General features: G+C 53.2%; 2 protein-coding genes across 2 annotated transcripts in view; one reads left to right on the forward strand and one right to left on the reverse strand.

Annotated features, from left to right (window-relative positions):
• The first annotated feature begins 1,027 nt into the window (after positions 1 to 1,027).
• On the forward strand, positions 1,028 to 4,643 carry LOC135990987 (steroidogenic acute regulatory protein, mitochondrial-like). The gene is made up of 7 exons (XM_065639198.1): positions 1,028 to 1,082; positions 1,312 to 1,434; positions 2,155 to 2,300; positions 2,905 to 3,063; positions 3,986 to 4,170; positions 4,332 to 4,425; positions 4,542 to 4,643. Exons 1-7 carry the CDS (start codon positions 1,028 to 1,030, stop codon positions 4,641 to 4,643), a joined length of 864 nt encoding a protein of 287 aa, XP_065495270.1.
• A 3,555-nt stretch (positions 4,644 to 8,198) lies between these two features.
• ADAMTS14 (ADAM metallopeptidase with thrombospondin type 1 motif 14) overlaps positions 8,199 to 22,941 on the reverse strand; it is a 31,426-nt gene continuing 16,683 nt past the window's right edge. Inside the window, exons 6-22 of the mRNA XM_065638787.1 lie at positions 21,382 to 21,538; positions 16,962 to 17,067; positions 16,603 to 16,746; positions 15,816 to 15,948; positions 15,575 to 15,688; positions 13,954 to 14,102; positions 13,687 to 13,862; positions 13,029 to 13,162; positions 12,686 to 12,809; positions 12,474 to 12,557; positions 12,058 to 12,221; positions 11,700 to 11,868; positions 10,686 to 10,818; positions 10,367 to 10,574; positions 9,877 to 10,019; positions 9,349 to 9,434; positions 8,199 to 8,502 (exon numbers count right to left, since the gene is read on the reverse strand). Of these exons, the coding sequence (XP_065494859.1) occupies positions 8,201 to 8,502; positions 9,349 to 9,434; positions 9,877 to 10,019; positions 10,367 to 10,574; positions 10,686 to 10,818; positions 11,700 to 11,868; positions 12,058 to 12,221; positions 12,474 to 12,557; positions 12,686 to 12,809; positions 13,029 to 13,162; positions 13,687 to 13,862; positions 13,954 to 14,102; positions 15,575 to 15,688; positions 15,816 to 15,948; positions 16,603 to 16,746; positions 16,962 to 17,067; positions 21,382 to 21,538 (2,526 nt within the window). The 3' untranslated portion in view covers positions 8,199 to 8,200. The remainder of the gene's footprint in view (positions 8,503 to 9,348; positions 9,435 to 9,876; positions 10,020 to 10,366; positions 10,575 to 10,685; positions 10,819 to 11,699; positions 11,869 to 12,057; positions 12,222 to 12,473; positions 12,558 to 12,685; positions 12,810 to 13,028; positions 13,163 to 13,686; positions 13,863 to 13,953; positions 14,103 to 15,574; positions 15,689 to 15,815; positions 15,949 to 16,602; positions 16,747 to 16,961; positions 17,068 to 21,381; positions 21,539 to 22,941) is intronic.

Consider the following 22,941-nt stretch of genomic DNA (forward strand, 5'->3'; position numbering starts at 1 on the left):
ACTCCACTCACGATAATACACTTATTAAAGCAACATGCGATACTGTACAGACTCACCAGATTGTCCCCATCACCGCTGTGACAGCCCCAGAGCTGCCAGGGAAGGACTGTTCCCATCCCAGCAAGAAACTCGCTGGCCACAACCGCATCGGACTGCAAGCCTGGAAGTTTCTCCTATCCTTTTAAAGCCAAAAAGCCCTCCTGGCCCAAATATTTTGGCTGTTGCAGCCTCAGAGGCTGAAGGTGAAGTGAGCTGTAGTGATGCTGAGTGACACAAAAACATCTGACCCCTTAGGTACCTACAGGTGGGAGAGCCTTTCCATGGTAAAAATCAAGTGGGGTTTTCAAAGCACTTGAAAAAACAGATATTGCAAAGGGCCAGAGGAATACAGCGCGGCTGTGCTTTAAGGAGTGACCTAGTAGGTTTTATGTTTAAACTTTTAAGAGGGGCCATTAAAAACACAAAGGGAAGGAATAAAAAACTCCACGGCAAAAGATGTAGCGGTCCCACCACCACCACGAACACCAGAGGTCTGCAGGGGACAGTTAGGAGGGAGCAAAGCAGGAAAGAGGAAAATACGTGGTTACTTGAGGAGTTACAACAGCAGCAATTACCACCACAACTTCCATGAAGTTTCCATGGGAAGAAGCACTACTTTCCACGATAATATCAGCTTCCACGTTCCCTGAGAGCAAAGCTCTCAGCTCCCACCCCATCCTTCCCTCCATGCGAGTGCCCCGGCTTTCTTCACCAGCTTGGGCTGGCCACCGCAGCCATCCATCGAGTGGCACTGGGGACCGCTCCAGTGTCCCATCCCAGTGTTCATCCCCAGGCAGGGACGGCTCATTCCGAGGGAAGCCTGGCTTTTCCCTCCAGCCCCTCCTCTCCCTCGCCTTGTCCTTGGAGCGCTCCCGATTCCCAGCCGCTATCTGCAGCCTGGTCCTATCACCGGGTGCCGTCCTTCAGCCCAGCTATAAAGGCTCATGGGGACGCAGCGTGCTCCCGGAGAGATCCCTGCTCCCGCGCCATGCTGCAGGCCACCGTCAAATTGTGCTGCGGCATCGCCCACGACCACCTGCCCGGTAAGCCCCGGTCACCTTCCCTCCAACCTCAGGAAAAACGGGCAGGAAAGGGGATGCTGAGTCTGCATCTGATGGGTGCTCCCTTAGAATTCTCACGTCCATGCATCTATTTTCCTCCCCCGTCGTGCCGTGTGTAGGGTAGTCTCGGTCTTAGCTGCAAATGAGCTTCCAGCGGAGATGCGGGACACTGCAGCATCTTCCTCCCTGCTCACCAAAGCCTCTCCCCTAGGCTTCAAGATACCAGCTGTTGCGGCAATACAGAAGGATGTGAAAGGGCTGGTGGTAAGGGGATCCTGTCGCCTGCCTTCCAAAATTCCTCATTATATTCACAGGCTGATGGGGAAGGAGACAGGTAAGCTCAGCCTGGGCACTTGGGTACCACATTTCCTACCCCTGCTCACAAGCCCCTTGCAACAAGGGATGGAGGGACACGTATTAACATACACTCCTCCCTGTATGATTTGACCCTTATTTGGGGGGACAGAATTCGTTATCTTCTCACCTACTCTGTGGTAGCTTAAAAGCATTCCCCATTCTGATAGCAAACTGAGAGACTCGGAGATTCTGGGAGGTAAATTGTATTAACTCACTATACAGGCAGCCAAAGCTTTCAGCCGAGGTTCCAGGCACGTATCAGTGTTTTGTTGCATGTCTGCTGTGCCTCTAATTCCACCACTTACCTAAAGACTTGAAAACTGGCAATTTCATCTGGGTTTTTTTTGAAGCGTGGCTTGGCCCAAAAGCAGCCTATGCAATGTTAATAATACCCAAGCAACGTGCAATTTGTACCGCCGTGTTACTGGGAATTGATTTGGAAAGCAATTCTAAAAGGCCTTCCAAGCAGTCAGCACACAGGGAATGAATGCCAGGGATGCTCCTGCCAGCGAGGTTTTCTGCACCGAGCCCAAGAGGGGACCAGTCGTGTGATGGAAACGGTGGTGTAAGACTTTTTGCTGCCTTTGGGTCAGCAAAACCCTCTGCTCCAGCTCCATTTGTACATCTGTACCCGCACCCATGCACGCAGGCAAAGCTGGGGGGAGGATTTTTACGTTGTTCTGCCTTGTTCCTGCAGCCGCCTGCCCTGAGCCTGATGGAGACGTCAGCCCCAGCCAGTCCTCCAGCGTGGACCTCTCCTACATTGCCCAGGGAGAACGGGCGCTGCAGCGAGCACTGAGCATCCTGCAGCAGCGCACGGGCTGGCAGGCTGAAACCATGCTGGTAAAGCCCAAACACCTCTCACCTTTGCTGCTGCAAGCTGAAAAATGCTCTCAGGAGGATAAATCAGTCTGGGGAGGGGAGATTTGCTTTTCTTAGACCTCCTTGAAGGGAAACCACGGGCACAGCAGGTGTGCCGTGCAAAAGCACGCATGGCAAAGGGGGTTTCCAAGCAAGCCATTGTTAAAGTACGTTCACAAGCAAATCTGCAAAGTAAATAGACAGCAGGAAAAGGCTTGGAAGGGGAAACTCAGATAATCGTGTCTCTGGGGAAAGCCAGGAGCATTTCTGCAGAAAAACTCCACAGATTGTGGCTTTGTTGTTATTTACAGTGTTTGTTCATTAAGCTGTTTGCTGAACTATTTAATTTAGCTAGAAAGTAGCTTAAAAAAAAAAAAAAAGTCAATCGTAGAGGCATGATTTAGATATATCTGCTTTCACCTGTAAACCAAGCAGTGATTCAAAAGAATCACAGGATAACTTGGGTTGGAAGGGACCTCCAAAGGCCATCTAGGAGGGCGGGGATGATTTATTAGCAAGGTATTTCAGCGTGTAGCCGATGCTTCCGGGGACATTTGGGGTTGATTCAGGCTCTCTCCTCTCCCAGGATGCCAGGGCTGCTGTGTCCAGCACTGCCCTCCCCGGGCTGGGCAAGGTGTTTCGGGCAGAGGTGGTCCTGGCCGTGCCGGTGGCCCGGCTGCACCGGGAGCTGTTCGAGAGGATCGAGCAAATGCCCCAGTGGAACCCGACCCTCAGCCGGGTGAAGGTGAGGTGGGGAGGGATGCTCCCATGCCACCGTGGGCAGATGGCCTCAGCCTTTGCATCATCAAGCTTGCCAGCACCCAAAAAAATCATATTTATTTAGGCTGCGGGCAGACAGTCGGAGGGTTTGCGTCGCCAGGGTGGCTAGCACCAAAAAAAAAAAATATTTATCGAGGTTTTTAAGATTGCTGAAGGACTAAAGTTAATTCTGCGCTCCTGCAAGAGCAGGGTATCACCCCAGGGAGAGATGTACTTTACTGGTATAGCATTGAGCAACATGTCATTTCCAGGGGTTTTTTTCTGCAAAGTGCCTGTTCGCAGAGGTTTTTCCACACCGGGGGACTCTGACATTGCTCAGACTTCAATGTTGGGTGAGAAACTGTTCAGGGGAATCAGACAGCTCAAAAAAAAAAAAAAAAAGGTAAACCCAAATATATCACACTGCAGGGCCACCCCCGGGAAGCTTATGAGTTGTCAAGGCCTTCTTTTGAGTATTTGCCTTATTTCTCAGCTCCCAAATCACAGCGTCTCCCTACACAAGCTGCCAGCCTCAGAAGGCCTCCCCTAATTCACCTGTGCTGGCTCGGATGCCACCCAGCCTCTGCTTATTTATTATTTACTGCTTATTTATTGCTACCACTTCCCTGTCCCTTCATATAGAGAAACAGCATAGAGAGAGTCCCAGCCCAGATAAAAAAAGGCTGCAAAAATCACCCCATTTCCCCTTTATTAGCCTGCAGGTGATTAGGATTTAATTATCACCGGCTGCCAGCCCCAAGCGCCTGCCTTGCTGCTGGTTCTGTGCCCTCTGCCACCCCACACTGCTGTCCCCAGGGGTGGCTTAATGTCCCCTGGGCAGGAGGAAGGGGGTGGCACGGTTGTCCCCAGAGGAGCCTAATCCCCAAGGTTGCTCCTTGCTCTGGTAGGTGCTGCAGCGCGTCGGGACGGACACCTTGGTGACACACGAAGTCACCGCTCCCAGCCCGGGCAACCTGGTGGGCCAGCGGGACTTTGTCAGCGTGCGGCACCGCGTGAGGAGGGACGCGGCCGTGTACCTGGTGGGGACGGCCACCCACGCCAAGCTGCTGCCCTCGCAGGAGGGGTGCATCAGGTACAGCCCCTAAAAAGCGACCGTCATGGGCTATTGCGTCCCCGCAGTGAGGGACATCACCATGACTGCTTGCACCAAGAGCTGCCTCCCCGTTGTGCTGGCTCCGGGGGCTCCATACCCCCGTTTTCCACCCTACCTGACCCCTCTCTTGCCCCCCGCAGGGCAGAGTCCCGGCTGAGCTGCATCGTCCTGCAGCCACTGGTGGGGGACCCCGGCCGGACCCACTTCACCTGGCTCCTCAGCATGGACCTGAAGGCAAGTGTCACCGTGTCACCCGGGCTGGGACGTCCCAACCTCCTCCCTGGGATGGGCACCCCCAGCTCTCTTTGACCCAGCGGGACCAAATTTGGGGTGTTTTCTCCCTCCCAAAGGGCTGGATCCCCGCTTCTGTCACTAACCGTGTCCTGCCGCAGTCCCAAGCAGACTTCATCCAGCACCTCCGCCGGCACCTCGCTGCCACCGCCTGTCCCTGACCTGGGGGACGTGGGCTCTGCCCGGGCACGGGGGATACGGCCAGAGCTGGAGACCCACTCCTGGACCTGCTCACTGCCACGGCCACCAGCGATGGGTCGAGGTGATGCACCCACCAAGCAACCCCAAGCGTAGAGGACACAGTGCTGCTTCGGAGATGGAGCATCTGCAAGCTGGGGTAACCGAGGTGGCACCAAGCCTTGCAACAGGGGTTCCCCAAAAACCCTCATCCAGGAGCAGCGACTGTAGCTGGTGTTGGGCATCGCTCCCTGCACTGCGCACAAGGGAGAGAGGGGGGCTGCCAAAATGCACCCCCAGGCTGGGCATCACTGTCCACGGGGCTGTTTGTTCCGCGGCTTCAGCCCAGCCCCAGTTCCATCGCTCTGTATTTATTACCTGCCCATGGCATTGGTTGCCAGTGCAAGCTCAGGGGATGCGACGCATCTTTATTTGTTTTTTAATGGATAAAAGCTATATATTTATCTGAGTGTATATATATGTATCTAGATTTAGGTTTTTCTCCTGCTATGCCAATAGTAGCAGGTGTATGGCAAGAGAGCCATCGCTTGGGGAGTTAGAAATGTGTTTTTCACCATCAGTTCAAGCGACTTTGGGTACTGCAACATGGAAGGGGATGAGGCATCCAGAAAAAAAACCAGGCAAACAAACAAACACCCACCAAACTCACAACAGGTATGTGAAACTGGCTGATGGAGGAGTAGCTGGGTTGAAATAAAACAAAAATGTGGTAGCTTGCTGTGCGAAATCAAGTTCAACAACCACACAGGTCACACTCATATTTTTCCACCTCACATACCCACTTCCCCAGCTCAATCAAGAAAGTGATTTTCATGTGGATTTATTTTTTTTTTTTTACATTATGTTAGAGTTCAAAAAAAAAAAAAAAAAGAACCCAAGAAAATTAATAAATATTAAAAGTTAAAAAGCTCTGAATCTCGTATGTACAAAACTTTATACATCGTGGTAACACTGGACAAGGTTACATCACAGGAACGACTCGGTGCGTCCAGCTGGAGGATACGAGGGACCAGACGCACCCTCTCCTCCCAGCGACGGGGTCAAATCCCCGCTGGGACCCGGGACATGGCATCACCACGTCCCCACGCTGCAGCTTTCCACGCACCACGGCGAGAAGCGACCCAACCTCAGCCTGCCTGAGGCTGGAATAAATACCCAGTGCTGGGTCCTGGCCCCTCGGCATCGCCACCCCAGAGCACCCGCGTGCGCCAGAGGGGATTAATTTATCGCAAGTTCTTTTTAAATAATGTGACCCGCCGCTCTCGGCTCGAGTTAGCACCTACAGCACAGCCCCCTCGCCCCCCTGGGGACTCCGGCCGCAGGGTGAGAAGGGGGTCGGCCAGTCCTGAGACACAGGAACCACTGCAAATATTCCTAATGCAATAAAGCACTAATGCCCAGGACAGCCCTGAAGGGAGGAGTGCAACTGAGAATTTGGGAGGAAGGAGTGGGCGCGCACGCGTGCACGCACTTATACTGTGCCCTGGAGACGTTACAGCCTATTTTGGGGGGTGGAAGGTTTTAATTGCTATGGTGCAGGGGGCTGCACGCTGGAGAAAATCCTTGTTTTGGGCAGGGAAAGGCAAAACAAGCTCAGTCCTGCCCCGAGCCAGCCCAGGGCGGTCCCAGCAGCGGGACGGGGATGTGGTTCCTGCCCTAACCCCAGCCCTCCCACTCCACACCGCTGGGGAGATGCTCCCTGAAGAGTAAACGAAGCGTTATCTTTGGCACAATAAATAAATGCTGGTGCTCCCGCGGAGGGCAATAGGCTGGCAGGGGGCACGGCGGTGGTGGCAGCAGTCAGTCCAAGGGATGGATCCCACCCCGGGACACCCTCCCCAGCATCTCACTGATCCAGTGGGTACCGATACCTACACGCCTTGGACCTGGGCATCTCCCGCCGCAGGGTTTCGAAGGCATCCATCCATCTGTCCGCTCCCACGAGGTGTGCTGGTTGTTGGCTCATACAGACTTCGTCCCATCTTTCGTGAAGCCCGTTTAATACCGGGGACCTCCAGCCTCAGGTGCTTTTAAGAGTAATTAGAGAAATGCTCATCCAGCCTTGACTCGGAGGCGATGCAGGAGCAGGAGGGTGCACGAGCCGCCCTCTTAACATCTCTTCCACCCATTTTTTTTGCTCTTGGGTAACTCCAGGGGAACAGAGCAGAGAGACGGCTGTGTCAGTCCAACATTTAAAGTGTCGGGAACACACCAGGGCCTCCGTTTGTTTCAATTACAGCATGAACCATCCTCATCCTCACTCCTGCCGCAAGCCACACGGAGCTAGCAAAGGCAACGAGTTCCTCCGAGATGTCCCGACCTCGAGTTCCTCGCAGCCACGTGAGTGTTATCGATGCAGCGTCCCGTCCCTGCACCCTCAGCTGGGAGGCTGAGCACCTCTAAGCACCAAAATCACAGCAGCCCCCTCAAGGACACCCCTTGGGGGCCACCTGACCCCACTTCGAGGAGGTTTGGGGACTCTAACTCCCCCAGACAGACCCTGTGCCTGGAGCTGGCCTGACACCAAGCAAGCTGCACGCAGCCCTGGGCTCCTAAAGTGCTGTGCATACATTTAGTACTTGGCACAATATTTTTTAACGGCGTTAATCACCCCCCTTTTACCCCCTCCCATGCGACAAAAAGGATGCAGATGAATCTTCCCCTATCCTTTCTTTGTAACTGCCCCTAAAACCCACTCTTGGCTTCCCAGTCATCCCCATTTTGATGTCCCACGGGCACTGGGTACAAGATCAGGCTGGGCATCGGTGTCAGCTCAAGGCTGACCAAGGGCAGTATTAGTTAAAAAGTCACCATCAGGTGACAGGCATTTTTTATGTGTATTTTTGGCCTTCGACCTTGTTCTTATTGCTCATATTAGAGTTGGCTGGACCATCTCCTGCCTACCCTGTGATGCAGGACAGGAGCTGGTCCACGGTTTTCACACTCCGTGACATGTTTCTCAAACTCTCTACCCCACCAGTGACACCCCGGGGCAACAATTTGGGTATTTCCCAACATTTCCCCCCATACCTCACCACCTCCCTCCAGTTGCTTGCTCCCCCAGCATCCTCCCATTGCTACCCCCAAGCTCCAAGCACTGGTGCTGAACCGAGGAGCCAGGACCGTCCCCCAGCACATCTCATGTTGCTGCTTGGGGTGGAAAGAAGGAAAAAGCAACATTAAAGCCCCCCCAAAAATCTTTTTAGCACCTTGGAAGGAAGTGGCTCATGGCGGGTTACCCGCAGCCAAGCCGCTGTTGCTTTTTTTTGGCTCCTTTTCACCTTTTTTCCGTGGCACTGTCAAAAAAAAAAAAAAAAAAAAACGAACACGCCACAGCTGGGAGGATGGGGGAAGCATGAGGAAAAAAGTGGTTTTCCTGGGAATTTTTGGGTGAGCCGGCAGCACCACCCATGAAAACCATTCCTGGAAGTGGGGGAGAGAGAGGAAAAGATGGGGAGAGAGAGAGAAGGAGGGAGGCGAAAGGCTTCCCCCGTCCCATGGCAAGGTGGTCCCGGGTGGGTTACCTGGCTGCCTGCCCCCTGCCTGGCGCCCCCCCAGCACCCCGAGGAGCCAGGGTGGGGTCCCCAGCGGGTCCCCCCTGGGCAGGGCCAGTGGGACGGGGGGCGAGCGGCGCAGTGGGGCTGGGAGCGGCGGTTCCCGGCGGCGGAGCACTGGGGCCGGCGGCGGGGGGCAAGCCGGTGGCGGAGGAGGTTTTCTTGCCGCAGGATTCGCAGCAGAGCTTGTTGTAGCCAGGGATGGAGCAGTAGCGGGCCAGGACCTCCATCTGGCAGAAGATGGACTTGTCCCCGAGGCAAGGCTCCCCTGGAGAGGGACAGAGCGGGGAGAAGCATCAGAGGGCACAAAGGAAGGAGGTCCCATCGCTGTGCCTTTCCAATGGTCCCAAAGGACACGGGGTGCCCTCCTTCCCCCTTGCAGGGCGGTGAGAGAGTTGGGAAACAAAGCCAAAGCGCTCAAGGCTTCTGTGCACGAAGAAAAAAAAGACAGCAAGGGATGCTCCAAACCAGCAAATCTTAAAAGGGGCCTATAAAAAAAGATGGGGACAGACTTTTTAGCAGGGCCTGTTATGACAGGACAAGGGGTGATGGTTTTAAGCTAAAGGAGCGGAGATTGAGGCTGGACTCGAGGAAGAAATTTTTTACGCTGAGGGTGGCGAGACCCTGTCCCAGGTTGCCCAGAGAGGTGGTGGATGCCCCATCCCTGGAGACATCCCAGGCCAGGCTGGATGGGGCTCTGAGCAACCTGAGCTGGTGCAGATGTCCCTGCTCACGGCAGGGGGGGCACTGGATGAGCTTTGAAGGTCCCTTCCAACCCAAACCACTCTATGATCTTAAACGCGATCGTGATGCCTCTTGCCCCAGCTACAACGCACTGTAAGCATCCCCTTGCTTGGAGCAAGGGGCAAAAGCCAGAAGCCATTTGCTTGCCTGGGTAAACACAGGAGCCTGAAAACGTTCAAGGTAAAAAAGAAACGGCACAAAATCAGGAGGCAAAGGGAGTGCAGGAGGGTGTCCAGGCAAATGCAGGGGGAGCTGCAAGATCCCAGGCTCCACAAGATGGCAGCTGAGCAGCAGGGATGCAGCAGCAGAGGGTAACACCCCCCAAACTCCCCCCTGGAAGCATCGCTCTCACCCAAGCAGAAACACTTACTGGAGGAGATCTTGCTAACAGGGTTTCTGGCCCCATCCTGGGGCGCCCGCTGCCCTTTGGGCGTGCTGTGGTCACTGGCATCGGTGCTGGTGGTGACAACGGAGAGCTTCCCTGCAGAGAGAGCACCATGATGCCCACGCTGGGGGTACTCATAACACCTTAACGAGGGTGTTTTGGAGGGGGATTTTTTTTGGTTTTAAGTGATCTCCTTAAAAACGAGGTCCCTTGGGAGAACCCAGTTGGCCCAACCTTGAAACCACCCACAAAAACCCACGATAAACCCCAGGGTGTCCATCTCCATCGTACCCTCAGCTCATCGCATCCCCAATCAGGCAGAAAACCCAAACCAGCAAATACCAGGGCCAAGAACAGAAAAGCGCAAGTATTTTGGCTGGCGTTTAACCCTTTCTCTGCCAGCATCAAGGATGTTCAACACAACCCGCTTTGCCAGCATCCCCCTGAAGCCGAGATGGGCTGGAGCTGTGCAGGAGTGTCGGTCCCCACCGGTGTGTCCCCGCAAAGTGCCACCTCCTCCTCCTCTCACCCGGGCAGAGGGCCACTTGGCAGCCCTGCACGGCCTCCGGCTTCTCGCCCTCGCAGCTCCCGCCGCTCTCGCTGCCTTTGCAAACCACCTGCCGCTGCCGGACGCCTTCCCCACAGCTCGCCGAGCACTGCGCCCAGACAGACAGACAGACACTGGGGACTGGGGTGGGGGGCAGCTGGCACACCCCGACAGCCACCCCGGAGGAATATTTGCAGATGACAATGGTGGATATTGCTTGCTAATAAGGGCTTTTTTTCCCCCCATCTCCAGCATCCGCCAGGGTGCACAGGGATGCTACTCCCTCCCTAATTTTGTTTTTCTCCATGGTGAAAACATCAACCCCTGTACGCCTATCTCCATCCCTTTGAGACCAGCCTGCTCTATAAGCACCTTCCCTCCACAACCAGCCCCTATCCCCCTCCTCCTGAGCCCTCTGTGCAGCCTGGGGGGCTTTCTCCCTGCTCCCAAACTCACCTCGGACCAGGCTCCCGTCCTCCACTGTGGCGGGCAGGGCAGGCGGCCACAGGGCCGGCGGGTCTCGGGCCGCTGCCCAGGGCAGTATTTGGTGTGCAGGGTGCGGGTGGTGCCGTTCTGCAGGCGCTGGACACACTGCACCCCCCGCGCCTGCACCCCCAGCTTGCCACAGGACTTGCTGCAGGCACCCCACTCCTCGGCCACCCACCTGCCGGCGGGGAAAGACGGACATTAGAGGCGATGCCTGCGCTGGTGTGTCCCCGAGACATCCCCAAATACCCCCACAGAGGAGATGGGGGCACTTCAGGGGGGAACTCACACAGGCTGGGAGCACTCCTGGAGGTTGCAACGCCGCCGGATCGGCTTGGGCTTCTTGCCGTTGTCGCAGAAGTTTCTGTGCACCATCCGGTTGTCGCTCTTCCGCCGGCAGCCGTACTTGGTGTACTGGATGCCTGTGTGGGGCAGAGGATGGGTGGGGAGGAAATGGGGTCGTCTCCCCACCCGGTCCCTCTCCTGTATCCCATCTTCTTGGATGTCACCGCTCAGGTGGGACCCAAGCAGAACACCTCCCAGGCTTGCAGAGGATGCTCGTGTGGGTGCCAGAACCCCCACAAGCTCCTGGGGTCACCACGGGGTGCACACACAGAGAGGGACAAAGCAGACTCAGCCTTCCCTCCCCTCCCTTCCCCAAAAACCCAGGTCAAGACATCAGAGATTCCTGGTGGAGACACAGCCACCAGCGCTTAGCGAGCTACACATTTGACTTTATTTCTCCAGATGGGGAAAAAAAAAGCAGCACATCACAAGCCCAGCCAAAGCACTGCTATAATTTGCCAAATAAGCCGTGCTTGCCTGGGAGCAGACCAGACTGGGGCTAAGCCAGCCTTAACTACAAGCTGCAAGCTTTAGGAGCAGTCGGCTGCAAGATCACTGCTCCTTGGCTCAAATCAGGCTACAGAAAAAAAAAAAAAAAGCCAATGAACTCAAAACTCATAGCAGATAGACGAAGGTTGCGTACATTTTTTCATAAGAAATTAGGCTAAAATGCTCAGCTAAACTGCTCTGCAATACGAGTTTTTAACATTCACGGGAGATCCCCCAACTGACAGAGATGCAAAGAACACAGGTCTGGGTGTGGAGAAGCAAGCCAAGCCTCCAAGCAGTACCAGATCTAGGACTGAAGCTTTGCCATGTGTGATCTTGGGGAGAAACACTTTAAAACAGCATCTGCATGTTTCCAAGCCAGAGATGCTGACAAAGGCTCCCGTGCTGCCTGACGTGCCCCAGCACCCTCCCAAACACACACTGTAGGCTGCGATGAAGGGAGAGGTACCTCCTCCGCAGGCCTTGGAGCACTGGGACCAGCTCTTGAGGGCCCACTCGTAGGAATCCATCTCCTCCAGCAGGACATTGTTGTTTCCAATCATGGGCAGCAGGTCTTCGTGGATGATGTACCTGTACATCAGGCTGCTTCTGGCCTCCTCCTCCTCCTGAGGGATGACCTGCAGGCAGAGAGAAGGGGAAGGAGAGGAAGGAGTGATGCCATTGGAAAGGGAGGGGAAGAGGAGGCCATCAAAGAAAAAAAGAAGTGAGCGATGACCACATGGTACGGTACACACAAGAGTAGGAGAAACAAACCCCATTACTACCTCCAATGTGATGAGGCGGGCTCTGAACACAGGCACGCTTACCAATACACTGATGGCATCGTGCAGAGGACCGCTGGTTTTCAGGCTCTCCTTCCCATCTTCAACCGTGTATTCCCACTCCAATCCCATCTCAATGAACACTTGGGTTTTGGCTTCCTTGCCCTTGGCGTGAAGGATGAAGTTACCCGTGGCTTGATTCTTAACAGCTGGAGAAGAAAGGAGGTATTTCAACATAATTTCCTCTGGTCAATGAGGGTGGTGAGAGCCTGGCCCAGGTTGGCCAGAGAGGTGGTGGATGCCCCATTCCTGGAGACATCCCAGGCCAGGCTGGACGGGGCTCTGAGCAACCTGAGCTGGGTGAAGACGTCCCTGCTCACGGCAGGGGGTTAGAATAGATGACCTTTGAAGGTCCCCTCCAACCCAAACTGTTCTAGGATTTTATGCCTCTGTGCACTCACTGATGCTGTGGGACGCTGGCTCCATCTCTTCTATCTGAAGGTGCCTCGCCCCAGCCGGAATCTCAAACATCTTCAAAACACCCGCTGAAAAGGAGGAAGGATGGATTGCGGGAAGAGAAAGAGCAGCTTTAGCTCCACCTGGACATGCACCCACTCATGAATCCAGCTGACCCAGACCGAATTCAACCCCAAACACCCCCCAGCCTGCTCACCTGGTTGCTTGGGGGTCTTGGCCAACGTGCCCTTCACCGTCCGGCAGTGCGAGTTGTCCCCCCCACAAACCCCACACTTGTCATCCTGCTTCAGGGAGCCGACCTCCTTGTCACAGCCAACGTGCTGTGACCCACGGGGAAGAGAAGACAAGCACAGGGGTGTTACATCCCCACAGCCCACCCCATTGCTCCACCATCCCCACAGCCCTTTCCTGCACACAGGGTTGGTCCCTGGGCTAAAAAACACGTGTCCCCCAGGGGTGGTGAGTCAGGGGGATGCACAGGCTATCTCCTGGATGGGCAAAGGATGGGGACAGTCGCGCAACAGCCGCCAGCTCCTCACCACGCACTCGCCCCGGACGCAGATGCTGTAGGGGTCTCGGTAGCTGCAGCGGGTACCATCGTGAACAACCTGGTTCATGAACACTATGTCCCCCGTGCCCTCCGACTGGCAGATCAGCTCGCACTTCTGAGCATCTGCGGCAAAAGAAAAAGGAGAAAAGAGGTGGGGGGAAGAAAAGGTTTGTGGAAATACATTAGGGTGACTGAAGACAGAAACCCATCTCAGCTTGTACCCTGGAGCAAAACCAGATTTCCCAAGCCCAGATGTCTCAGTTTGCTGCATCTGTTTGCTGCTCAAGAACCTGCACTTTTGCCCAGCACTCTTGGGAAATTAAGAGAGGGCAACCTGATGGGACATTCTACATGTTACTGCATTGCCAGACTCTTGAGGAACATGCATGAGGAACACCAAGTCAAGTGGGAGCAAGTGGGGCAGCGCTGTCACCCCACCATAGCATCATAGAACAGTTTGGGTTGGAAGGGATCTTCAAAGATCATCTAGTCCAACCCCCCTGCAATGAGCAGAGACATCTTCACCCAGATCAGGTTGCTCAGAGCCCCGGTGATGCCGTCCCATGGTGATGGCCACCAAGGTGGCTTCCTCTGGGAGAGGAGGCGATTTGACTACTGCTCCTTTGCCAGAACCCACCACCACTCACCATCGTGGTGCTCGTAGGGAAGCCAGGCGTGCTTGCTGTTCTGGTGGGTGTAGTAGGAGTTGCGCTTGGAGCACTGCTGGGCACGGAAATCCTGGTAGGGCCCTGGGCACTCCTCGGCGTTGCACACCTGGTACTCGTAGGTGGCTCCTGGGCAGTTGCGCCCACCATATGCCGGGCTGGAAAATACAATAGGCGGGTTAAAAGAGCATCGGGGAGGGATGATGTTCAAACCGCCACTAAAAGGAGGGAGGTGGAAGCCAAACATACGGCGGGTTGTCGCAGCTCCGGCTGCGCGAGCGCACACCTCCCCCGCAGGTCCTGGAGCAGGAGCTGAACTTGGACCAGGAGCTCCAGCTGCCGTCCTGGCTGTAGGGCTGCTCCGACGTCTTCCAGATGCAGTGACCCTTGAAGCACCACTGGAAAAGGAGGAGAAGGAGGTGGGGAGCTCCACCTTGGCCTCTTCCGAAGGGCTGGGCACCAGCAAAGAGCCCTCCCACACCCATAGTACTACAGGTGGCCAAAAAGGCCACCAGCACCCTGGCTTCTATCAGCACTAGTGTGGCCAGCTGGACCAGGGCAGTGACCATCCCCTGGCTGCACTTCGAATGCTGGGTTCAGTTTTGGGTCCCTCACGACAAGAAAGCCCTTGAGGTGCTGGAGCGAGTTCAGAGGAGGGAACGGAGCTGGGGAAGGGGCTGGAGCACAAGTGTGATGGGAGCGGCTGAGGGAGCTGGGGGGCTCAGCCTGGAGAACAGGAGCTGAGGGGAGACCTTCTGATCTCTGAACTGCCTGAAAGGAGCTTGGAGCATGGAGGGTGTTGGTCTCTTCTCCCAAGGAACAAGCAACAGGATGAAAGGAAATGGCCTCAAGTTACACCAGGGGAGGTTTAGGTGGGTATTAGGAAAAAATTTCTTCCTGGAAAGGGCTGTCGGGCATTGGAACAGGCTGCTCAGGGAATTGGTAGAATCACCATCCCTGGAGGGGTTGAACAGATGCAGAGATGAGGTTCTTGGGGACATGGGGTAATGCCAGAGTTGGGTTAATGGTTGAACCTGATGATCTTGACGGTCTCTTCCAACAAAATGATTCTATGATTCCATTCTATGAAAAATGCCTTGCAGCTTGCAAAGTGGCCAACACGAAGCATGGGAGGAAGATGCTCTTCATTGTGCCCTCAGGCACATCCCTCCCATAGGCAGGAGGACCAGGAATGGTCCCTTGGCATGCAGAGCTTGCAGCTGTGTAAACCAGCACGGAGGTGGTTCCCATCAGCTGGGTTATACCGTCATGTTTTTCTTCGGGATTTACTTGTTCACAAGTGGTTTGGTTGGCTGGTTTTTAAATCATAGCTGGAAGAGCAGACAGAGATTTGCTCCAGACGTGATACACCAGCTGTGTAGCTGCACAGATGGAGAGATCAGGATGCAGAAGGACAATCCTGCGCAAAAGGACAAGCCTGGGGCACGCAAAGATCCCTCTGCAAAACAAATCCCTGCAATTTTCTTTCCCTAACACTACATTTTTGAGTTCTTGGACCGATTTCCTCTCTCCAGTCAAACTACCTAAAAACTACACGGGCCAGCAGCTTTTCCAACATATCCACGCTTTCATACTCTGCTAACGGATATGCTAAGAGAGCCTAAATTAAAAGCCTGATGAAATCACGAGGCTGGATGTGCAACAATGTCATTGCTCTCTTGCCAGGTGACAAAACGAGCCCTGCTTCTCTGCGGAAGTAGTTGGATCAGAATTAAAAAAACCCCCAAAGTTCTCATCTGAGCACAAACTGGGGAAAATAAGGAGTAACACCAGCTAAAAACCAGGCTGCTGCCCTCAAGGGTGTCCCTGTCCCCCGCCCAGGAGGAGGACAGCCAGGACCAGCCCCTACCTTGCCCGGAGAGCACTCGGTCCCATCCAAGGGTGGTCCCTTCTTGGTCTTGCAGAAGTAGGGGTTGTCTGGGTGGCTGCACCACAGCTGCTTGCAGGGGTCGAAGGTGCGGAACTGGGGAGCACAGAGGAGCTGAGCTGGGACGGGGCCCCCAGCGGGATGGTGACACCCCCACAGCACCCGACTGGGGGTCCTGCGGGTGGAAATATGGGCACACAACCCGTATGGGCTCCGTACTCACCGCCGTGCATGTTTTGTAGCCCACACCGAAGTCGAAGCGGCACTGCTCGTCCATGGAGTAGTTGATGCCCGGCAGGTCGGGTAGAGTTGGCCACTGGTGCTCGAAGGGGTCATCCAGGAGACAGTCGTAGGAGCTGCAGAGATGCAGAGGCAGACGCAAGATTTCCCTCCTTTGCCCCTTCCTGCACCCCCAGCCCTCTCTCCAAATTCAGACATTGAGAAATCGGAATTATCTTGGTGCTGACAACCACATTTTCTAGCACAGAACAACTCCACGGAATCCCCCAAAGATAAGCATCCCCCTGCTGCTTGCAGCTCCCCAGGGGACAGAGCACCTTGCACCAGTGGGTGCCACCACTGCCACCTGCTTTCCTGCAGCTCGTCTCATCCCTGATGCACCGAAAGCTGCTGGCCTGCTCCTTTACCTTTTTTTTCTTTTTTTTTTTTAATGTGGCACATGACATTTTAGAGCTTAAAGGATAAACCATACAGGCTGCACAAAGCAAATGGCAAAAATATCCAAAATCTGGAGCTGGGCTCCACCAGCAGAGATCTTCTACAAACTATTGCTCTGTTGACATCTCCAACTTTTATCAGTCTCCTATTTGTCTCCAGCCTCTGCACCCCAAAACCAACTGAGGAACCAAAACTGGTAGTAGAAGAAAAAGGAAAAATTACCTCCTAGGACCCATTTTTTGCTATTCTGGCCAAAACCAGCAATCCCAGTGGGGACCTGGTCTACCCGACTGTCACCTGAAGGGAGAACATCTGGTGAAAATGGGACTTACTGGATGTAGCGGTTGAGCTCCTGCTTGCTGCAGCGGGACCAGTGGTAGCGGTGGAAGGCGGCCTGGACCAGTGGGGCCATGATGCTCCCCATGCTGGTCTCGTCAGCACAGCGGTTGCCCTGACCATCGTGCTCCATGCCTAACCTGGTGGGAAAACCCAGCATAAAGTCAAATTCCCAGGGGATTCACACCAGTCCATTCACGCCACGGCAGCGCACACACCTGCACCGGCAGAAAGTCCCTCGTGCAAAACGAGAGGCACCATCATGCTTGTCCCCAGTGATGCTGGCCCCACCACACCACCAGAGGAAGGGGAAAAGCCACCAGAGGGGACAGACAGCTCTGTCCCCATGACTTACACATGGCCGGTCTCGTGGGCGACGACGAATGCCGAGGAGAAGCCGTCTTCGTGGTTGAGGGTGCAGCTGCGGAGCGGGTGGCACATCCCCGTCACCGGCGCATAGCCTGGGGCAAGCGAGAAGAGGAAGGAGAAGAGGAAGGAGAAGAGGAAGGAGAAGAGGAAGGAGAAGAGGAAGGAGAAGAGGAAGGAGAAGAGGAAGGAGAAGAGGAAGGAGAAGAGGAAGGAGAAGAGGAAGGAGAAGAGGAAGGAGAAGAGGAAGGAGAAGAGGAAGGAGAAGAGGAAGGAGAAGAGGAAGGAGAAGAGGAAGGAGAAGAGGAAGGAGAAGAGGAAGGAGAAGAGGAAGGAGAAGAGGAAGGAGAAGAGGAAGGGAAAGAAAACCTTTGAGAGAAGTGTTGGGGGGGAAATAAAAAATTAAAGAAAACAAAACAAAACACAACCCCCTGCCTGGCTTCACTGCAACAGGAGGAGAAAACAAAGAGGAAGAGGTGCCCAGGTCACTTGGACAGCAGCCCGAGGACTTGCTCACCAGCATGGCCAGTGGCCACCAGTGCCAAAAGCAGGCGGAGGCTACGCCGAGGCTCGCTGGCATCAATCTGCCCTCGTGCCACCAAAAAAAAAAAAAAAAAAAAAAAAAAAGGAAGAGATGGAACGAAAGGCACGAGGTGTCCCCCAGAGCCAAAAATAGCACCTCGGCCCCCACAGGGACCCCTGCGATGCCCCCACACATGCACCCGGACCAGCGCCAGGCAGAGGGGCTCCCCCCATCCCAGACTGAGCCAGGCAGGACCATGCACCCCCTGGCCCCCCACCCTCGATCAAGTGCAGTGCAGTGAGGCAGCTGCGGGGCAGGGACACCTTCCCCCCACACATCAGCAACGCGTCATCTCCATTTTCAGCTTCTTTTCCCTCTTTTCTCATATTATTTCTGCCCAATTCAATGAAGCCCTTCTAGAATTTACTTTCCAATTTTTTTTTTTTTTTTTTTTTAAAGATTGACCCTTTTTGGCGTCAAGGGGAAGGAAGTTAGTGATGGAAGGACTTACAGGTCCAAGAGGCAGAAGCAGGGCAGGACCATGCTGGGTAATGCTGCCCTGGGGACAGTGATGCTCCAAGAGGAAAGCTTGCTGAGCCAAGAGGGATGCTGATGAGCCGAGGGGGGATGCGCACCCCTACGCCTGCCCTCCTGCACACACCCTGGCCAAAAAATGGGGTCCACAGAGCCCATGGGCCACTCATTCCACACCAAGTCAGAGCCCAGGGAACCCCTTGTGACTAATTGTATGGAAGAGGAAAAGATGCGAAGTTCCCATCACCCCAGGCGTGAGGCAAAACCAAGGGGGTTTGGGGCGAGTATTTCCCTCAGTATTTCAATTTACCAGCTGAGGGGTGTCCACCTGCACTGGAACTTCTACAGGAAACTTCTCTCATCATAACAATGTAATTTTTTCAAAGCGAGCCTAGACACCAACCTTTGAAGAGCTCACTCACATGGTGTTTTGTGGGAAGTAATGGGTGCGTTTTTACCTATGCTCCAAGTGAAGGAGAACTCAGGTGAATCCAAGTTGCTGAGCAAAAAGCCCAAGATTAAATAAATACCCAATTCTCATCACATGCAGAACAAGTTCGCTTCTGCCTGCAAAACACCACAAAACCTCAGAGAAACCTCTGCAACCTCAAGGATCTCTTCAAAGCAGCCTGCCTCAATAAATACACTTTGAGTTTTATTTAATGGGGGAAACGTTTCTTTTTTTTTCCATCCCCACAGTCAAGCGGGCAACGAGACTTACTCCAATGAACAAATAAATTACAACACCTCAAGAAAGACAGCGGGGAAATGACGTGCTCAATGGGCAGAAGGAAAGCAAAAAGTAAGAGGTCAAACTAAGAGCCTGAAAGAGAATCAGATAATTGGGTTTAACCATAGAGTAGTGAGTCAAATCCTGGATAAATCATTTTAAAATAATCTTTTTCCGCATCCCCCCATTAAACTTTCCAAAAGAAAGAATAAAGTTGTGGCAAGTTTTCTGTACAAGGGAAGAGCAAATATTTTTTGTCTCAGATGAAAATGAGACAAATTTCCAACCAAGGAGGCTCTGGACGTCTGAACAGGAGAGGGGACAAAGGAATACGAAAAGGTGGATGCTCAGGAAGGCAGACACCAGTCTCTCATAATTAAGACCCCAGCCAGAACTGAGAAAATAAAGGGTTCTCCACGAAGAACGATGGCAAGAAGTAACTGCCTGGAAAGTATTTAATTGGTAAAGACTAGATTAGCCTGCAAACGCTTACCAGACACGCACATAGGAGAAGCAGCATGTCCTCACCACACCAGCAAGACACCAGCCAACCTCTTGCTTCCCCCAAACACACTTTATTCTTCTTTACAGACATCTCCTACTTGCTGCCAGCCTCTCTGACCTTTTACGAGGACCACCAGCCTGCTCAAAGGCCAGCCGTGCATGATTACAGGGCAGCAAATTACATCGAAGCACAAGCATCCTTCAGCCTGGACCAGAAAGCCCTCCATGCCTGTCCACTGCAGAGGGACACGGCACTCACTTCTGGCTTAGACAGGGCTTCACCAGCAGCAATTAATAATTTACAACCCACGGCTGGCTTGTTGGCATGGGAATAGCCCGAGCTAAGAGGACCACATGGGTCAGAGTGAGATTCCAGCCCCATCTCCCTTGCTTTTTGGGCACACAACTGTAAGGAGTGACAAGGAATCAAGCTAAGCATGACTTAACATTGAGGCTTCATTCCCAGGTCCCTGTGACTTGGAGGACTTCATCCTCAAAGGCTCCCCTTCTCCCGGTTTTGTTGATTTAGGCTGTAGGGTCTTCAGGGCAGGATCACCTCTGCCTTCAGCTCAGCTTCGGGGTATGTTTGAGCAGGGCAGGTGCTTACCAACCAGCAGTGGCCAAGGAAGCCATCAACTCAACGAGCCGCTTAGATACCACCAGCGAACATATGCCATGAGCAAGTATTGGAGGTGCCATGGTCTGATCCATCATTGCATCTATCCCTGAGCTGAAAAGGGATGATACGGAGCTAAAAGGACATTGTTTTGAGGAAAAAAAAAAGAGGCAAGAGTAAGCAAAGCGTTACTATGCCAGCAGCCCAACAAATGGGCAGCTCCCAGTGGGTGAAGAGCACCCGCACCTTGTGCCACGCAAAACAGAGCCAAGCAAGGACACAGCAGCCACAGGGACTTCTGCAGAAAGCAAACGTCCGTCCTGGAGATGTGTGAAAAGCGGGGAGCCAGATCCGCAGGGAAAAGGGGAAGGAGCTGGTACGAGCATCCCTAGAGCAGGGCTACTCCATTGATCTCATGACTCCTTCCCACCAAGGGGGAGCCCAGCAAGTCTCCTCCGTTTTGCCAGCATGCCAAAGGTCCTCTCACCAATGCCTTTGGACACAGCCACTTTGCCAGGAAGGGTCTAGAAAAATGAAACAAAACCTGGTATTTCACACACATTGCAGCGCAGCTCCAGACAAGGAGCAGGTCAACGGCTCGGCAGGGAGGCTGCTGGCACAACCCAAGCTGTTTGACGGTCAACAGCACGTTCAGGAGGGCTTCCAGTTGGATGTCTCCTGCAGTTCATCCCCTGCTGTGAGGAGACCCTCTTCAGGGAGGTCATCGAGGCAAGGACAGGACTCCTTCCTCCCATGCACACCAGAAGGAGTCGTGCTATTAACATGAATTAGTGTGACGCGACTGGCGTGTTCCTGGCATCAAAGGGAACCTCCCGATGGGAAATTCAGAGCTTGCCACCTTGCTCAGGAGAAGTGGGAGAAGTCACTTCTTCTGGTGCCATGAAACCATCTGTGTTTCTAATGGAGCCAGGAAATGCCAGAAGCTTTTCCTGCAAATTTGTTTTTAATTTTTTGCCTAGGTCTCCAACTTCTCCGACCACATCAGCGCAGCCTCTGCACCAAGAGGGTGAGAAGACTTTTAGCATCGCTTCTGCAGACTGCAGAAGACCTTCTCTTTGGCCCAGGGTTTACTCGATGCCCCCATGTCCAAGTCCTAAGAAGGCCAAGAAACCAACCCACAAAAAAACAGGTTTTAAAGGTCCTCCAGAGGATGGAAAGGATTGACAGGCCCTGTGAAGCTTCCCTGTGGTATTCTGTCTTTTTTACGTTATTTTTAAACTTTTTAAGAAACTTTGGGACACGGGGAGGATTGGTGCACAAAACCAAAGTAAGGGCAGAATTAATAAAGATAATCTTTTATCCATTCAGGTTGATGGTCTGGATTAATTCTTTCTCCTCCTTCACATTAAAAAATACCAATTTTTATAACCTTTTTCTGGACCTTGCTGGCCAAGAAACACACTGCGTTCGCAAGAAATCCTCTCCCCTCGCTGCCTTTCCCCCAGCAAACTGCACATACCTGATCGAGATGAATACAGTACCTTGCATACCTGCGGGACCAAAATCTTGCCTGGTGAGGAACACGGCGTGGTCGTGGTGCTCGGCGTGCTCCGGGTCGGAGCGCTGCTGCGAGTGAGCCCAGCGGCAGACCTGCTCCAAGCTGCGAGACGGGTTCCCTCGCTCTATCAGGCTGACTGACTGCGTAGAATAATTTTTAAAAAAACATAAATTTAAAAAAAGAAAAAATAAATTAAAAGACGGGTAAGTTAGTGGGGGAGAAGGAACCTGCCAAGAGTTTTGGGGTTGGAAAGGCTCCTAAGCAGTGCTTCTCCATCATGAGGAGCAACAACATCCCACTTTGCACCTGCAAAGCATCTTGCGTCTTTTCTTTAAATTTAAAAACAGCAAAGAAATAATTCTCACAAATGGATGTGATCTTGTATAGGAGGGTATATGACCCTGCTCCGGTCACACGAATGCTCGGGGCAGCAGTATATGAAAGAAGAGAGCAGCTGGGGAGCAAAGAGGATTTGGATTCTCAGCTCCTGCACAGGCTCCTTGTTGAGACATTGCGAGATGCTGATGCTCTGCAAGGAGCAGAGCAACATTCCCCTGTAAAACTTGACTCACAGAGACCAAGACCCTGATAGAAAATAGGCAGAAGTGTCCCAAACTGTTTTAAAGCAGTTGCCTTGTTCCTCTTTTTTCTTTTTTTTTTTTTTTTTTTTTTGTTCAAATCGAGCATTTTGCAAAATTATGCCCTATAAAATAAATGAAGCTCTATAAAATAAATTATGCTCTCAGGCAGAAAACTGCTGAGCCACAGCAGTGTGAAGGTAGGTAAGAAATATTACCCTTCCCCAGGCCCATAAATGGAGGCCACGGAGGTTCAATCCTACAAAGCGCAGGGTGGGAGACAAGAAGCCACAGGAAGACTCGCTCAGAAAGCATCAGACCTATACAGTGGTGAGCTGAGACCTCCCCTGGGTTCAAACATCTGCATCCCCATGTGATTCCCAAACCTGAGCAGCTTTTGGGAGCATAAATCATCCCAAACAGAGCTCTTTGGTTCTCATCCCTTCGGGTATCTGCCGTAACACCACAGCTCCAAGTCTCTTCCCATCCACAGATCATCCTCCAGCCCCGCACACAAACACCACAGGGAGGAAGCCCATTACTGGCTTTCTCGGGTGGAGAAGATGTTCCTGGTCTCCTAGAAGCCTCCAAAAAACAAGCCAGCATCCACTCTTGTCCTTGCTCCCAAGAACCATCCCTGTGCCTCTCACATGCATGTGGTTTCTGCTGGCCAAGCGGATTTCTGTAACAAGCAGGGGTTTTCCCAAGACCAAATAGGGCTTATTTGTGGAGCACGGACACTAGGACATCACCATATTGACTCCTTAATACCCTTGCTAGAACATTTCACGTCAGATAAGGGCTTGCCGCAAGAAGTATAGCAAATCACGTTGTTTTAAAGAAAATCTTTCAGCTGTCAAGCTCAAAGGAGCCTTAAAAAAAAAAAAAAAAGTAACCTGACAAACCTACGATTCTACGATTTCTCCAAGCCAGGGCTTACCTAAGTGCTAAATATTATGGTGAGG

The sequence above is a fragment of the Caloenas nicobarica genome, chromosome 7 (assembly GCF_036013445.1).
Source record: "Caloenas nicobarica isolate bCalNic1 chromosome 7, bCalNic1.hap1, whole genome shotgun sequence".
In the NCBI taxonomy this organism is placed as follows: Eukaryota; Metazoa; Chordata; class Aves; order Columbiformes; family Columbidae; genus Caloenas; species Caloenas nicobarica.